Source organism: Symphalangus syndactylus, chromosome 2 (genome assembly GCF_028878055.3).
Source record: "Symphalangus syndactylus isolate Jambi chromosome 2, NHGRI_mSymSyn1-v2.1_pri, whole genome shotgun sequence".
NCBI lineage: Eukaryota > Metazoa > Chordata > Mammalia > Primates > Hylobatidae > Symphalangus > Symphalangus syndactylus.
In genome coordinates this window covers 137,861,701-137,877,208 of record NC_072424.2, presented here as the reverse complement: position 1 = coordinate 137,877,208, position 15,508 = coordinate 137,861,701, and the positions used below count along the sequence as shown (strand labels likewise).

Here is a 15,508-nt window from a genome sequence, read left to right as displayed (position 1 = left end):
TTGGGACAAAAGCTTTATTAGAGGGCCTAATCAGAAACATGGATGTGCAAACAGAAATAAAGGTAGAAAGGCAAAGATATTGAAGCCATAGAAGAAATCCCTCAGCCCCACAAAGATTCATACCTATGTCTCTACAAACATTGATGAATAGAGAAGTGTCCGGATCAGAGTCATCCACCAAGTAGGCACCACTAAGCCTGATCAGAGGATTGAGATCATGCTTCCTCAACTCTTCATCAAACACATAGCACGGCACCTGGAAGGAAGACAAAAGTGAGTCTTCAATATACATCTTGGTCAATCAGAAAAGCTTACGACCAATGTCACACAACACTGCTCTCCATTCCTTGGGGACTATCACGCTATGGTGTCCCCTAATAACAAAAGAACTCAGGCAAAGGTCAATAAACCTCTTGGCTCCTCTGCGTTCTTTTCAGCATCTCTTCTCTCTTACATGAGGACTGTTCTGCAATCATCTCCTCTCACTTTACATCGCCAGGTTTTCCCTCTCCACTGGATCGTTCCCCTCAGCATGCCATGAGATCTACCACCTCACAAATGTCCTTCCTGGTCCCTACATTCCCCTAGCTATCATCTCACGTCTCAGCAACTCAGAGCAAAATTCCTTCAACTGTCCCTACACATCTTCTCCTCTTCCTACCTTCCATTCTCTCTTGAACACAGTCACATCAGCTTGCTGTCTCCCACTCCATCAAAACACCGCTTACCAGGTCACCCACAACATCTCTGCTGACACATCCAGCACTCGTGTCCTAGCCTTCCCGTTACATGGTCTCTTGTGGCACTGGATGCTACTGATCATTCCCCACCTCGTGAAACCCCTTCTCCTGTGGCTTGCATCTACAGGCTCCTGGTGTTCTTCTGCCCCACTTCCAGCTCTTTTTCAGCCTCCTGGAAACACCTCTCACCTTCCCTCTAACTGACTCTCAATGCAGAGGTGTGCCACAGCTTACTGAGCGGCCCTCTTTCCTGTCTACACCCAATCCCTTGGTGACCTCGTGCATGGTTATAAATGTCTGCCAATGACTCCCAAATTCATGTCTCTAGCCTTGACCTTTCCACAGAACTGCAGGCTTACACAGCCAACAATAGCAGAAGCTATGTTTATAAGCACAGACTCGAAGCAGAACGCTTGGGGTTCAAACTCTGGCATGAACACTTTGCACGACCATGAATGAAGTTAACCTCCATGCCTCAGTTTCCCTATGTGCCATACTGGAATAATGACAGTTATTCCCTCATGGGGCTGCTGTAAGGCTTGAGTGAGCTAATGTATGTGAAGCTTGGGGTACAGCTCCTGGCAGGTTGGCATAAGCATTATTTATTGCTGTTGTTTATTATCATCACTTGGATACACAGAACCATCTCAAATTTCATGTATTTAAAATAAGCCTTTGATTTCTCCCCCAAAACCTACTGTTACCCCAGCGTTCCTCATCTCAACAAATGGGACCATCATTCAACCAGTTGCTTAGGCCAAAACCTTAAGGTCCCCCTGCACCACCGCCAAGTTCTCTCACAGTCTATATCCAACCATCGGCAAGTCCTGCCAGCTCTCCCTTCAGACTAAATCCTGGATCCACTCCCTTCTTATCACCTCCACCATCGCCACCCTGTCCAAGCCACCATAATCTCTTGCCTGCAACAGTATCTTAACTGGCCTCCCAACTCCAGCTTCAATGCCCTACTACCTCAGCCCATGTCTCCACAGCACAGGATTAGCACTTTAGAATTAAATCAGGCCACACCTCCCCCTGTTCAAAGCAGCTTCCCATTACACTGAGAAGGAAATTCAAACTCCTTCATGACACCGCCCTCACCTACCACTCTCTTCACTCCACGTAGCCACACTCACCACTTGATGCAATTCTGCCCTCCTGAAACTCAAAAGTTCTCTCTACCTGAGATGTGCTTACCCAAATATACACATGGCTCTTTCCCTCACTTCATTCAGGTCTCTGATGAAACATCACCCTTAGTAAGGCCTCTTCTGACACCTTTACCTAAAACAGCATTCTCCACCTCTCTCTGTCTCCCGTACTCAGCCTCACTTTTGTTCACAGCACTGTGATGTATGATACTAGGTACTGCCATCTGTTGACGTTTGTCATTTTCCCCCCACTATAATAGGGGCCCCTTGAGGTCAAGGGTTTGTCACTGCGGGCTAAAGATGATGCCTAGAACATAGTGGGAGCTCAGTAAATATTTGTTCCATATTTGTTCCATAAACTGTGAAGATGAGTTCCTCCTGTGGGTATTTCAATCCATCCTTACTTGGTTCTAATTTATGACCAGTCTCTCATACCTATGAACTAATGGTCTTTTTATTTTAAAAAACATCGAGAAACCCCATTGTTAGAGTTGGCAAGACCCTGAGCTTTAAGGGGGTGCCTCTTTGTTTTATATAGATTTAGGAGGACCAAGTGCAGTTGTATTACATGGATATTGCAGTGATGAGGTCTGTGCTTTTAGTGTAACCAGCACTGGAATACTGTACATTGTACCCATTAGGAAATTTCTCATTTCTCAACCCTCACTGCCCTCCCACCCTCTCACCTTTCTGAAGCTCCAACATTTATTATTCCAGTCTCTATGTCCATTTGTATGTATTATTTACTTCCCACTTATAAGTAGAATATGTGGTGTCTGACTAAGTTATTTCACTCAAGATAATGGCCTCAAGTTCCATCAATATTACTCCAAAACATAGGATTTCATTCTGTATTATGGCTGAGTGGTATTCCATGATACACGTGTGTGTGTGTGTGTGTGTGTGTGTGTGTTCTTTACCTAGTCATCCGTTGGTGGGCACTTAACGTTTATTCTGTATCTTTGCTACTGTGAATACTGCCACAATAAACAGACGAGTGCAGGTATCTTTTTGATATACAGATTTCTTTTACTTTGCATAGATACCCAGTAGTGAGATTGCTGGGTCAAATGGTAGTTGTATTTTTAGTTCTTTGATTAATTTCCATACTATTTTCCATAAAGGTCATTCTAATTTACATTCCCACCAACGGTGTATAAGTGTTCTCTTTTTTTCTGCAACTTTGCTAACATCTGTTGTTTTTTGACTTTTTAATAATTGCCATTTTTGACTGGTATAAGATGGTATCTCATTTTGGTTTTATACTAATTTGTGTATTTCTCTGATGATTAGTGATGTGGAGTATGTTTAGGAGATTCTTGGCCATTTGTATGTCTTCTTTAGAGAAATGTTTGTTCATGTCCTTTGCTCACTTCTTAAAGGGATTGTGGTTTTTCTTGTTGAGTTGTCTACACTCTTTGTAGATTCTGGATATCAATCCTTTGTTGGATGTAGAGTTTAAAAACACTTTTGGCCATTTTGTATGTTGTCTGTTCACTCTGCTGACTATGTATTTTGCTGTGCAGAAGTTTTTAAGTTTAATAAAGTCCCATTTCTCTATTTTTATTTTTCTTGCATTTGCTTTTGAAGTCTTAGTCATGAATTCTTTGCCTAGGTGAAGATCCGAGAGAGCTTTTCCTGGGTTTTCTTCTGGGAATTTTATAGTTTCAGGCAGGCCTTACATTCAAATCGTTAATCCAACCTGAGTTAATTTTTATACGTGGTGAGAGATAGGGGTCCAGTTTCATTCTTCCACATATGGCTGTCCAGTCTTCCCAGAACCATTTACTAAATAGGGTGTCCTTTCCCCAGTGTATGTTTTTGTCAACTGTGTCAAAGATCAGTTGGTTGTAAGTATGTAGCTTTGACTCTGGGTTTTCTATTCTGTTCCATTGATCTGTGTGTCTATTTTTATATCAGTACTAGCTGTTTTGATTACTATAGCCCTCCAGTATAATCTGTAGTCGGGTAATGTGATGCCTCTAGCTTTGTTCATTTTCCTTAAGATTGGTTTGGCTATTAAGACTTTTTTGAGGGACCACATGAATTTTAGGACTTTTTTCTAATTCCATAAAAAAAGATGTCATTTTGATAGCAACTGCATTGAATCTGTGGATTGTTTCAGGCAATATAATCATTTTAATGATGTTGATTCTTCCAATCCATGAGCATAGGATGTTTTCCCATTTGTTTGTGCCATCTACAATTCCTTTCATCAGTGTTTTAGTTTTCCTTGTAGAGATTTTTCACCTCCTTGGCTAAATGTATTTCTAGTGGGTTTTTTTTTTTTTAGCGATTATAAATGGGATTGAGTTCTTGATTTGATTCTCAGCTTGATCATTATTGGTGTGTAGAAATGTTATTGATTCTTGTACAATAACTCTGTATCCTGAAACTACTGAATTCATGTATCAAATCTAAGAGACTTTTGGAGGAATCTTTAGAGATTTCTAGGTATAAGATCATATCATCAGCACACAGAGACACGTTGACTTTCTCTTTTCTGATCTGGATGCCTTTTCCTTCTCTTGCCTGACTGCCCTAGGTAGGACTTCCAGTACTATGTTGAACAGGAGACATGAAAAAGTGGGCATCGTTGTCTTGTTCCACTTCTTAGGGGAAATGCTTTCAACTTTTCCCTGTTCAGTATGATGCTGGCTGTGGTTTTGTCATATATACCTTTTATTATTCTGAGGTATGTCCCTTCTAATAATTTTTTGAGTTTTTTTTTCATTCAGGGATGTTGAATTTCATCAAATGCTTTTTCTGTATCTCCTGAGATGGTCATACGTTTTTTGTTTTTAATTGTTTAAATGGTGAATCACATTTATTGATTTGCATATGCTGAACCATCCTTGCAACCCTGGAATAAAACCCACTTGATTGTGATGTATTATTTTTCTGAAGTGCTGTTACATTCAGTTTGCTAGTATTTTGTTAAGATTTTTGAATCTGTTTATCATAGATATTGGTCTCTAGTTTTCTTTCTTTGTTGTGTGCTCGTTTGGCTTTGGTTATCAGGATAATACTGGCTTCAAATAATGAGTTAGGGAGGATTCCCTCCTCTGATTTTTGGGAACAGTTTCAGTAGGATTTGTACCAGATCTTCCCTGTGCCTCTGGGAGAACTCAGCTGTCAATCTGTCTGGTCCTGAGCTTTTTTTGTTGGGAGGTTTTTTTTGTTTTGTTTTGCTTTTCTTAAATTACTGATTCTATCCCAATACTTTTTATCGGTCTTTTTGGAATTTCTATTTCTTCCTGGTTGAATCTCGGGAAGTTGAATGTTTCCAGAAATGTACACATTTCCTCTAAATTTTCTCAGTTGTGAGTACACAGATGTTCATAGTAGTCTCTGATGATCTTTTTTGTGGTATCAGTTGTAATGTCTACTTTCTTATTTCTGATTGAATCCTCTCTCTTCTGGTTAATCTGACCAGCAGTCTATGAATATTACCTTTCCAAAGAACGAACTTCTCATTTTTTTGATCCTTTGTACTGCATTTTTTGGTCTCCATTTCATTTAGTTCTGCTCTGATATTTGTTACTTCTGTTCTGCTAGGTTTCAATTTGGTTTTTTCTTTTTTTTCTAGTTCCTTGAAGTGTGATATTAGGTTGTTAACTTGTGATCTATATTTTTGATGTACGCATTTAACACTATAAACTTCCCACTTAGCCCTGCTTTTGCTGTATCTCAGAGGTTTTATGTCGTCTATCCATTTTCATTTGTTTCAATTTTTTTTAATTTCCATCTTAATTGTATTGTTGACTCAAAATTCATTCAGAAGCAGGCTATTTAATTTCCAATTATTTGTATAGTTATGAGAGTTCCTCTGGGAATTGATTTCTAGTTTTATTCCACTGTGGTCTGAGAAGATACTTGGTATCATTTTGGTTTTTTTTCAATTTATTGAGACTTGTTTTTTGGTATGACATATAGTCCATCTCGAAAAACGTTCCATGCACTGATGAGAAGAATATATGTTCTGCAGTTGTGGGGAGAATGTTCTATAAATGTCTCTTAGGTTGGTCCTGAATCCAATTTATGTCCCGTGTTTGTTGATTTTCTTTCTCAATGATTGAATTCTATTATTGCATTGTTGTCCATTTCTTTTCTTAAGTCTACTAGTAGTTGTTTTATGAATCTTGTGCTCTAGAGTTGGGTGCATATACATTTAAGATTGTTACATCTTGTTGAATAATCTTTTTATCATATAATGATATGATCTGACTCATTTCTCAACCCTCACTGCCCTCCCACCCTCTCACCTTTCTGAAGCTCCAACATTTATTATTCCAGTCTCTATGTCCATGTGTATGTATTATTTAGTTCCCACTTATAAGTGAGAATATGTGGTGTCTAAGTTATTTCACTCAAGATAATGGCCTCAAGTTCCATCAATATTACTCCAAAACATAGGATTTCATTCTGTATTATGGCTGAGTGGTATTCCATGATACACGTGTGTGTGTGTGTGTGTGTGTGTGTGTGTGTGTGTGTGTTCTTTACCTAGTCATTCGTTGGTGGGCACTTAACGTTTATTCCGTATCTTTGCTACTGTGAATACTGCCACAATACACAGACGAATGCAGGTATCTTTTTGATATACAGACTTCTTTTTTTTACTCTTGTTGATTTAAAGTCAGTTTTATCTAAGTATAGGTAGGTCTTCCTGCTTGCTTTTGATTTCCATTTGCCTGCAATATCTTTTTCCATCCCTTTAGCTTCAGTCTATGTCTTTACCAATTAGTTCTGGCTTTCTTGTAAGCAGCATATGGGTGGATTCTGTTTTTTGTTTTTTAAATCCATTCTGCCAATCTGTATCTTTTATGTGGAGCATTTAATCCATGTACATTCAAAGTTAATATGTGAGGTTTTATTCCTCTCATAATGCTAACTGTTTCCTAGTTGCTTTGTGGTCTTGCTTGTGTAATTGTTTTATAACAGTGTTTATACTTTTGTGTGTTTTTATGATAGCAAGTATCAAACTTTTGTTTCCCTGTATAGACCTCCTTTGGGCATTTCTTGTATGGCCCATATAGTACTGACAAATTCCCTCACCATTTGCACGTCTGGGAAAGACTTTATTTTTCCTTCATACATGAAACTTATTCTGGCAGGATACAAAATTCAGGGTTGACAGATTTTTTTTTCCTTAAGCACCTTGAAAACAGAAACCCAATCTCTCTGGCTTATAAGTTTCTCCTGAGAAGTCCCCTATTAGTTTGATGGGGTTTCCTTTATAGGTGATTAGATACTTTTCTCATGGATAGGATTTTTTCCTTCATGTTGACCTCATACAGTCTGATGGCTATATGTTGTGGTGAAGTCCTTCTTGAAACGTATTTCCTTAGAATTTTTTGAGCTTCTTATATTTGGAGGTCTAGATCTCCTGCTAGACTAAAGAAGTTTACATCAATTATTTCCTCAAATACATTTTCCAGACTTTGTTCTTCTCCCTTAGTAATATCTATGCTTCACGGGTTTGGATGTTTCATGTAGTCCCACGGTTCTCAAACACTTTGTTCATTTCCTTTGAATCTTTGTTTTTGTCTGATTGGATTAATTCAAAAGACCTGTCTTCAAGTTCTGAGATTCTTCCTTCTGCTTTGTCTAGTCTATGGTTGAAGCTTTCAACTGTATTTTATAATTCCCATAACAAATTTTTCATTTCTAGAAATTCTATTTGATTTTTTAAAAATATCTCTTTGGTAAATTTCTCATTTATATCCTGGATATTCTGATCTCTTTGTATTGGTTTTCAACTTTCTCACGTATCTCATTAAGCTTCTTTAAAATTAATATTTTGAATTCTTTAGTATTTCAAGCATTTCACTTTGGTTAGGATCTGTTTTCAGAGGATTAATATGATCCTTCAGGGTGTTGTAACACCCTGCTTTTTCACATTTCCAGAATTGTTACCCTGCTTCCTTCTCATCTAGAGAAACTGTCACTTTTTGGTTTGAATTTGCTTTTGCTTTGACTAGAGGGTTTCCCCCCTGCCTTGAGGATGTGACTATAATGTTATGTTGCATAGTTTTATTTGGCTTTGCTTCTGGACGCTTTCAGCGTCAAAGACTGTATGAAGTCCTTGGTTATAGATAGGCTTTGTGTGGTGACTTTCTCAAACATCAGTTGTAGTAGTAATATACCAGGCTGGTGAGCAGGCTCAGGGCCTCCTGAGTAGCCAGGGTGTGGTGAGGGATGATGGTAACTGAGGTCATGGAAAGCTTGTCTCCTGCCGTAGCACTGTGCAATTGTATACACAGTTGTGTCAGCAGATGGGCTATGCAAGTTCATCTCCTGGCCAGGAAGTGGTACTTGCAGGAAAGAGGCAGCTGCAGTGGTGGCAACAGGATTTATGCTTGGCTTTTGTTAACGAGGAGGCTACTCCCATGTCCCAGACAATGGGTGGGGCCGTGGGACACCTAAGCATCACTCTCTTGTGTTCTGCCAGCAAGGCAGGTTGAGGAAGGAAAGCTGGGTGGAGCTGGGTCAGGCAAGCACATATTCAGGCTCTCCAACAGCTGAGACAAGCACTGGCCCCAATGGTGATCAGTGGGCTGAATCCAGGGCAACATTCTAGAGAGGGACAGAGGCACCTCTACTACATCAAAGAGCACACATGGTAAAAAGAGGTGCAGCCTGAGCTCCACAGCATAGCAGGCAATAGCAGGACCCACCAAGTTCTAATGCCCTTAACTCAGTGAGTCTCCCACCTGTGGCCCATCGCTGGCAGCAGGCGAAAAAAGCCAGCCCAGTCCCAAGCAGTCTGTATTAGGTTGTTTTTGCACTGCTATAAATACCTGAGACTGGGTAATTTATAAAGAAAAGAGGTTTAACTGGCTCACAGTTCTGCAGGTTGTACAGGAAACATAGCTCGGCTTCTGGGGAGGCCTCAAAAAGCTTTTACTCACGGCAGAAGGTGAAGTGGGAGCAAGCATATCACACAGCAAAAGCAGGAGCAAGAGAGTGAGAGTGAAACAACCAGAAACTTTGAAACAACCAGATCTCATGAGAATTCACTCACTTTCATGAGGACAGCACCAAGGGGATGGTGCTAAACCATTCATGAGGGACCCCCATGATTTAATCACCTTCTAACAGGCCCCACCTCCAACATTAGGGGTTAAAATTCAATGTGAGATTTGGGCAGGGACAAAATTCAAACTGTATCAGGGTCTCTGCTCAGATGGTGAAACTGCCCCAGGATGCAAGACTCCCTGCCCAGGACAGAAACCATGGCTCTGAGGCCACATCTTTGCGGTACACTTTCATGAAGTAGGGGCAGCCACATCTTTGCGGTACACTTTCATGAAGTAGGGACACCAAACTTCCGCATCACAGCAAGAACTCAAGCCCAGAAAGGAATCCCCCCACCAAAATAAAAAAGGCCCTGGTCACCAAGTGAACCATGACTATGTGAAACATTCCTATAAGTTTTATTTCCAAAATAATACACTGGCATCATTTTAATTATCTCTTCCAAAGAATATTCTAAAAATTCATATTCTCTGCAATCATTTCAAAGTAGATAGTTTTATTATTTTCTGTGGATAAGTTTCCCAAAATTTTATCTTTTAAACTGAAGCAATTCACAGACAGGTCTATTTACAAAAGTTAACTGCTCAATATTTAGCTTTCAAATTTCTCTTAGAAATAGGCTATCAGATCTGCAGGAATGCTTTAACCCACTAACCTTTTTCCCCAGTCCTGCTGTCAGAGATTCACGGAGAGCTAATAGAGTGAATCCAACGACCTACACCTACTCACAGCCTCAAAGGCACTTGAACTCGTTTCGACCATATCCTCAAAGCAAAGTCGCCTATCGCCTAAAATACTTCTCAGACACCTAAGTGTTTCTACTAATAATGGAGGAGGTTAGAACCTCTAGTGCTCAGAGGGTACCAGCACGTGGAGCTTAAGCCTACCACCACATTCATGCAGAAAGGCAACGAAAATAAAAGAAAATTATTGCCACAGACTATAATTGGGTTACAGTAAAAAGCCACAAGTGCCCATTATCCTGCAAATCTAAAGCTTGTCATCCCACAGCAAGATCATATGAAAACATTAACCCAAGAGGGGAGTGAGTCAGTGGACTGGGTAGGATGCAAGACAAGATGCAATTCTCTAACCAGCAAAATAAAAACCTATGATGGAAAAGGGAGCAAGATGGCAAATGGCAAGAAGGGAAAATGAAAGAACTCTTCATTCTGAAAATAGCTCCATTTCACCAAGACACTTAGAGGATTCCAAGTCGGCAAGATCTGCAAGCACCCTGCTCGGGGCAGGTAGCAACTTCTGGCTGTCTCCCTACTCCAGGAGGGAAGAGAAGACATGCTTCACACAGCACTCCACAGAATTGGGAGTGTGCACTGGAAAACAGTCAAGGCTACTGGGGAACACCCTCCCACTTCCTGCTACAGCAAACACAGCAATGGAGACATTCATTAAGACCACGAATTTAGCAGCCTGGGGAGCGAGGTTGTTTGCCAGCAGCAACACACCACGCATTGAGTTAATGCTGTTTTATATATAATAATCTTACTTTTATAACCCTGGTAAGACTGCTAGCAGGCCAGTTCTGAATTTTGCCTGTTCCCAAGGGCACTACAGTAGGAGGTATATTTACACAACGCTTTAAAGAAATAATTACCTTAAAGCCTCTACCAGAATCTACTGAACAAACTATAACAATAGTTTTAAAGGTGCTGTTTGGAACTACCATGATTTTTGCCCATCAAAATCAGTCTAAATGTGACAGAGCAAAACGAATAAATAAATGAGACATTAGTAAGGTGTAGAAAGCAAGACTATAATGACACTAAACCAAATTGAGATTATTTTTTCTTTAGAGAAAGATGAGTGTTTTGTAAGTACATAAACCTTCAATATGTTTTTAAGTTACCATACCACAGCATGTAAGGTGTAATCAAATCAAACTGAAAGCAGAAGAAAGGGCATATGCTTTATTAAGATCTGCTAACAGTGACAGCACTACATTATTAGCAGTCATTATGCTTTTCAGTTCTTTCCATTTAATCTATCCATAAGACAAAAAAAAAATGAGTTAGTGAATATGGATATGTCCTTCACACCATTAGTCTATAGGCTCCCTGAAAGCATTCCAAAATTTAACAAAATTCCTAGTGCTTAGCTCACAATAGGCTCTCAATAAATGAGAACTCAATGAATAAGGCCCCAGCTGCCAACTACACCTGAAGAGGTAAGAGAGTACAAAGTACAAATGTTTCTCATGCATCTTCAATCTGCTTCTAAGAGAAATTAAATGTCATTGTTTTGAGAAAAACACGGACTATACCTCCCCACACCCACCCCAAAAAATATTCAGAACACAAATCAGCACCCTTTTTTTTTTTTTTTTTTTTTTACAAAGGACCATGTGGTATCTACATTTTGGGTTTTGCAGGTCACATAGGTCTCTGTGGCATATTCCTCTTTGTTTTGTAACAATCCTGTAAAAATGTGAAAACCATTCTTATTCCTGGGGTTGTACAAAAAAGGGCCAGGGCAGGCTTTGAACCATGGGCTGTAGTTGGTGATTTCTGACCCACTGAAAACAAGTTGCTATTCATTTTATTTTGGAAAGCAATTTTTTCCTAGGTGGTAGAAGACACAACTGTCAATTCAGCAACGTGACATAAGAGGTACACTCAGATAAAACAAAACAAAAAAAAAAGGGGATAGTGATCAGGTTGGAAAATCAGAGCCCAACAGAGTATCTGTGGGACTGAGAGGTCTGGGGTCTAACAGGAGAGCAGAGGGCACCAATGTCGCCGCAGCCTCCACCTCCCACAGGAAACAACTCAGATCCAGCCAACTGGACACTTGTGTGGGGCCAGGCACTGAGGCTCACTCCTGTAATCCCAGCACTTTGGGAGGCCGAGGCAGGTGGATCACCTGAGGTCAGGAGTTCACGGCCAGCCTGACCAACATGGAGAAACCCCGTCTCTACTAAAAAAAAAATATATATATATATATGTATATATATGTGTGTACACATATATATACATATATATATACACACACACACATATATACGTATATATACATATATATATATATACACGTATATATATATATAAAAATTAGCCGGGCATGGTGGCTCATGCCTGTAATCCCAGGATGACTGTATGTCCCCGCCCAAATCTTGTGTCAAATTGTAATCCTCAACATTGGAGGCGGGGCCTGGGGAGGTGACTGGATCATGAGGGCGGATTCCATCTCCCCCTTCTTGCGATTATCATGATAGTAACTGAGTTCTTGTGAGATCTGGTCATTTAAAAGTGGGTGGCACCTCCCCCTCCCACTCTCTTCCTCAGGCTCTAGCCATGTGAGGTGCTCGATATGCTTTTGCCTTCTGCCATGACTCTAAGTTTCCTGAGGCCTCTCCAGAAGCAGATGCTGCCATTCTTCCTGTACAACCTGCAGAACTGTGAGCCAATTATACCTCTTTTCTTTATAAATTACCCAGTCTCAGGTGTTTCTTTATAGCACTGTGGGAATGAACACACTGTGCTCCCACCCTCACCCCCAACCCCCAAACAGATGTCTGCTTTGAGATGCTTTTCCCACTGCTAACAGTACGTCATCTAACAGCTTCACCTAAGTTTTTAAATGAAGTTTACATTTGACACCACCTCCTAAATATCAGCCTTAATTCTTTCCACTTTAAACTTTTTTTTCATTGAATACTCCTTATGGTTTTCCTGGGCAGTATTTTACCACTTCCACTTCCATATGAAATTGTCTTTCCCTTCACAGATGACCATATCTGAAAATATCAGTGATTTATTATTCATAATTTAATCTGAATGTTTTTAAATAAACATTTCTTTTTGTCTTATTAAACTGCATGGTATTAGGCCACCAGTAAAAATTACTGATTATGACCATTCATTAGTTCCTGAATCCTTACAACCTTTGAAAATTCTTAAAAACAGAAAGTAATAGAGAAAAGTGAGATAATCAATTAATTAAGATTGTTATCAAGGTGAGAACAGGAAACTCCCTTTAGGATCTGGGGTGGTGGGCATGGAAAAGCGGCAGAAGGAACACAGTCTGCTCTTCCCCAGGACCAGGGAGAATCAAGCAGCAGTGCAACATCAGGGAGTCCAGGCTGGGGAAGAGGACACTGCATTAGTCAACAAGAATGACCTGCCCGAGAGATCCATTAAACCACACCACAACCACAATTAATAACAATGTAATTTATTCTTGCATATCACTAAGAGAGTAGATTTTAAGAGTCCTTACAACAAAAAAAAAAGGAAGTATGTAAGGTAATACATATGTAATTAGCTCAATGTAGCCATTCCTCAATGTATACATATTTCAAAACATCATGTTGCACATAATACATATAGGTCGGTATGTATGTATATAGATATATATACATACATACACCCAAGAAGAATGTCTTGACCAAGGAATGCTGTGTTCAAATAATAAGGGATGGACGTAACAATAACAGTAACCCAGTAATCTAGTCTCTGAGGTGAGCTGGAAAAGAATTTAAGGGATACCTGGCCTGGACTCACACTGCAGCCAGAAGTCATCCCAAGGCTGAGCAGAGGGACAGAGAGATTTAACAATGCAAACAGGTAAAGGAGACTTATCAAAAGTGGGGTACAACACAGGTGGAAAGCCAGGTGCAAAGGAAGATGAAGCAGTCAGCGTCAGAAACAGATGGCTCCTGCAGGTAGAGTGAATACTCTAAGCCCAAGCCCAACCGTGTCACTTAGTTTACTGAGTTGCACAGCACCAGAAACCAAGAACTAACTTGCCCTATATGGATGAGCCACTCTATTTCCAATCTGGACCAAAAATCACATCCTGTGATATTTTAAATGCCCTGTCCTAAAAATAAGAACCACTCAGAAAAGTTTTAAAAATTAAATCACATGGTATCTCTGCTCAAATGCAATTTGGAAGCTAAAAACGATTTTCACCCCGAAAGGTTAGAATCAGTATTTGAAAGATAAAGTTCCCCAGAGTACACTTCATAAGCATATAATTTGAAGTTCCCATGTTACCTCCTTATTCGCTTTAAATATGTCTTTCTTGCAGGCTGCAGTGGTCCTCCACTCAAAGTAATGCACACATTCTGTTGCAGTTACAAATTCAGGAGTTCCCTATTAAAAAAAAATAATTATAATAAGTTACCTTACCACATATTGTAAAGATTCTTCTTTAAAATTAGAATGCAGTAAAGACTACTAAAATAAAGAAAGCAGCAGCAAGAAGGGCAGGGGATGCAACCGCTTTAGTTAAACGGGGTCATCAAGAGGTTCCCAAATCTGCAAATTCTGAGACCAAAGCTTCATAAAATCATGTTGGGATTTTGTGTAACTAATCCAAAAGCATTCTACCACCCCAGCTGTGCAAGTACATTGAGTGAGTTCATGGGAAGAAATCCTCAGTCATTCTCCTCTCAAACTCCAAATCTTCTCTTAAGCAAATGCCAGCAAACGAAAGCCAGAAAACGTGACCTCATGCTTCCTGTGAAAAGGCTCCCATGAGGAGCCCATCTGCATCTGACCAAGTTAGTACACCCACCAGACGCCCACCCTCCAAGGCAGCCCCTCCTGTTAACCACAACCAGAGTGGACTACAAACAGGCGGACCACAGCATCGCAGGATGACACAGGCACAGCAGGAACTGGCCTCTTCACTCCTACATGCAAGTCTAGGGAGTTATCCTTCACAGTACTATTTCTGGTATGGTGAACACAGAATTCATAAAGGAAATTAGTTGAAGTTAAAACAGGAGCTATATATTTTATTCTGTAATATAAATCTTCTCATTTAATGCTGCTGCGAACAGATTCTTTTTTTTTTTAAGATCTCAATATGCACAACGATGCAATTCATACGTGGATCCAAAATTAACAATATTAGTTTTATTTTCAAAGTTCTTCAGATAAGACACTGTGGACCTGAAGATGCAACAGTCACAGTCCCAAATTCTAAAATGATATTTTAAAGCAATTTAGTAGCCACACAGTTTCACTCAACCTGACTTTCCTAAAGATTGGGTTCTTACTCTGATTCAAGAATATTCATAGAATTTGTATACCAATTCCCTCTCCCAAGAGCTAAAACAATTATTTACTGCAAGTTTCTTTCCAAAAACTAAAGATTAAAACCAACAAATTACATACGATATGCCCATAATAAGAACAATCATAATAATTTACACAATGATGTCCCCTTTAAACATCAGGTAATATCCAAAAAACTTGAGAACCCCATACCCACGGGCCAAGGCTTCTCCTAAATAGATGTGGGTATCTCTAATTTAATATAAATGAGGAAAGAAAAATATTTTTTAAAAAACTAAATACACTGCCCTAAAACCTTATCAAAATGAAATGCTAGGAGAAGATGTTTTAGGAAAAAAAAATTATGCCTATAACATAAACATTAAACAGTGCACTGATTTTTAACATACTAATCACTTTGAATTGTAGTTTTACAAAAGACGTGGTCTATGTTTTACTTAAAAGTTGTAACAAGTTTAGAATTTGTTTACTTATTGGTTCTTGATGATGATGGTGATTTGGTAGGGTTTTTCTTATTTGCGTTTCTAAGTTT

The 15,508-nt window shown here is 39.6% G+C and overlaps 1 protein-coding gene across 2 annotated transcripts in view; it reads right to left on the bottom strand.

Annotated features, from left to right (window-relative positions):
- Positions 1-15,508, bottom strand: part of IGF2R (insulin like growth factor 2 receptor) — a 136,897-nt gene that overhangs the window by 81,242 nt on the left and 40,147 nt on the right. For both annotated transcript variants that reach the window (XM_063623223.1, XM_055268728.2), the window contains exons 4-5: positions 13,948-14,046; positions 124-256 (exon numbers count right to left, since the gene is read on the bottom strand). In XM_063623223.1, coding sequence (XP_063479293.1) covers positions 124-256; positions 13,948-14,046 — 232 coding nt within the window. The remainder of the gene's footprint in view (positions 1-123; positions 257-13,947; positions 14,047-15,508) is intronic.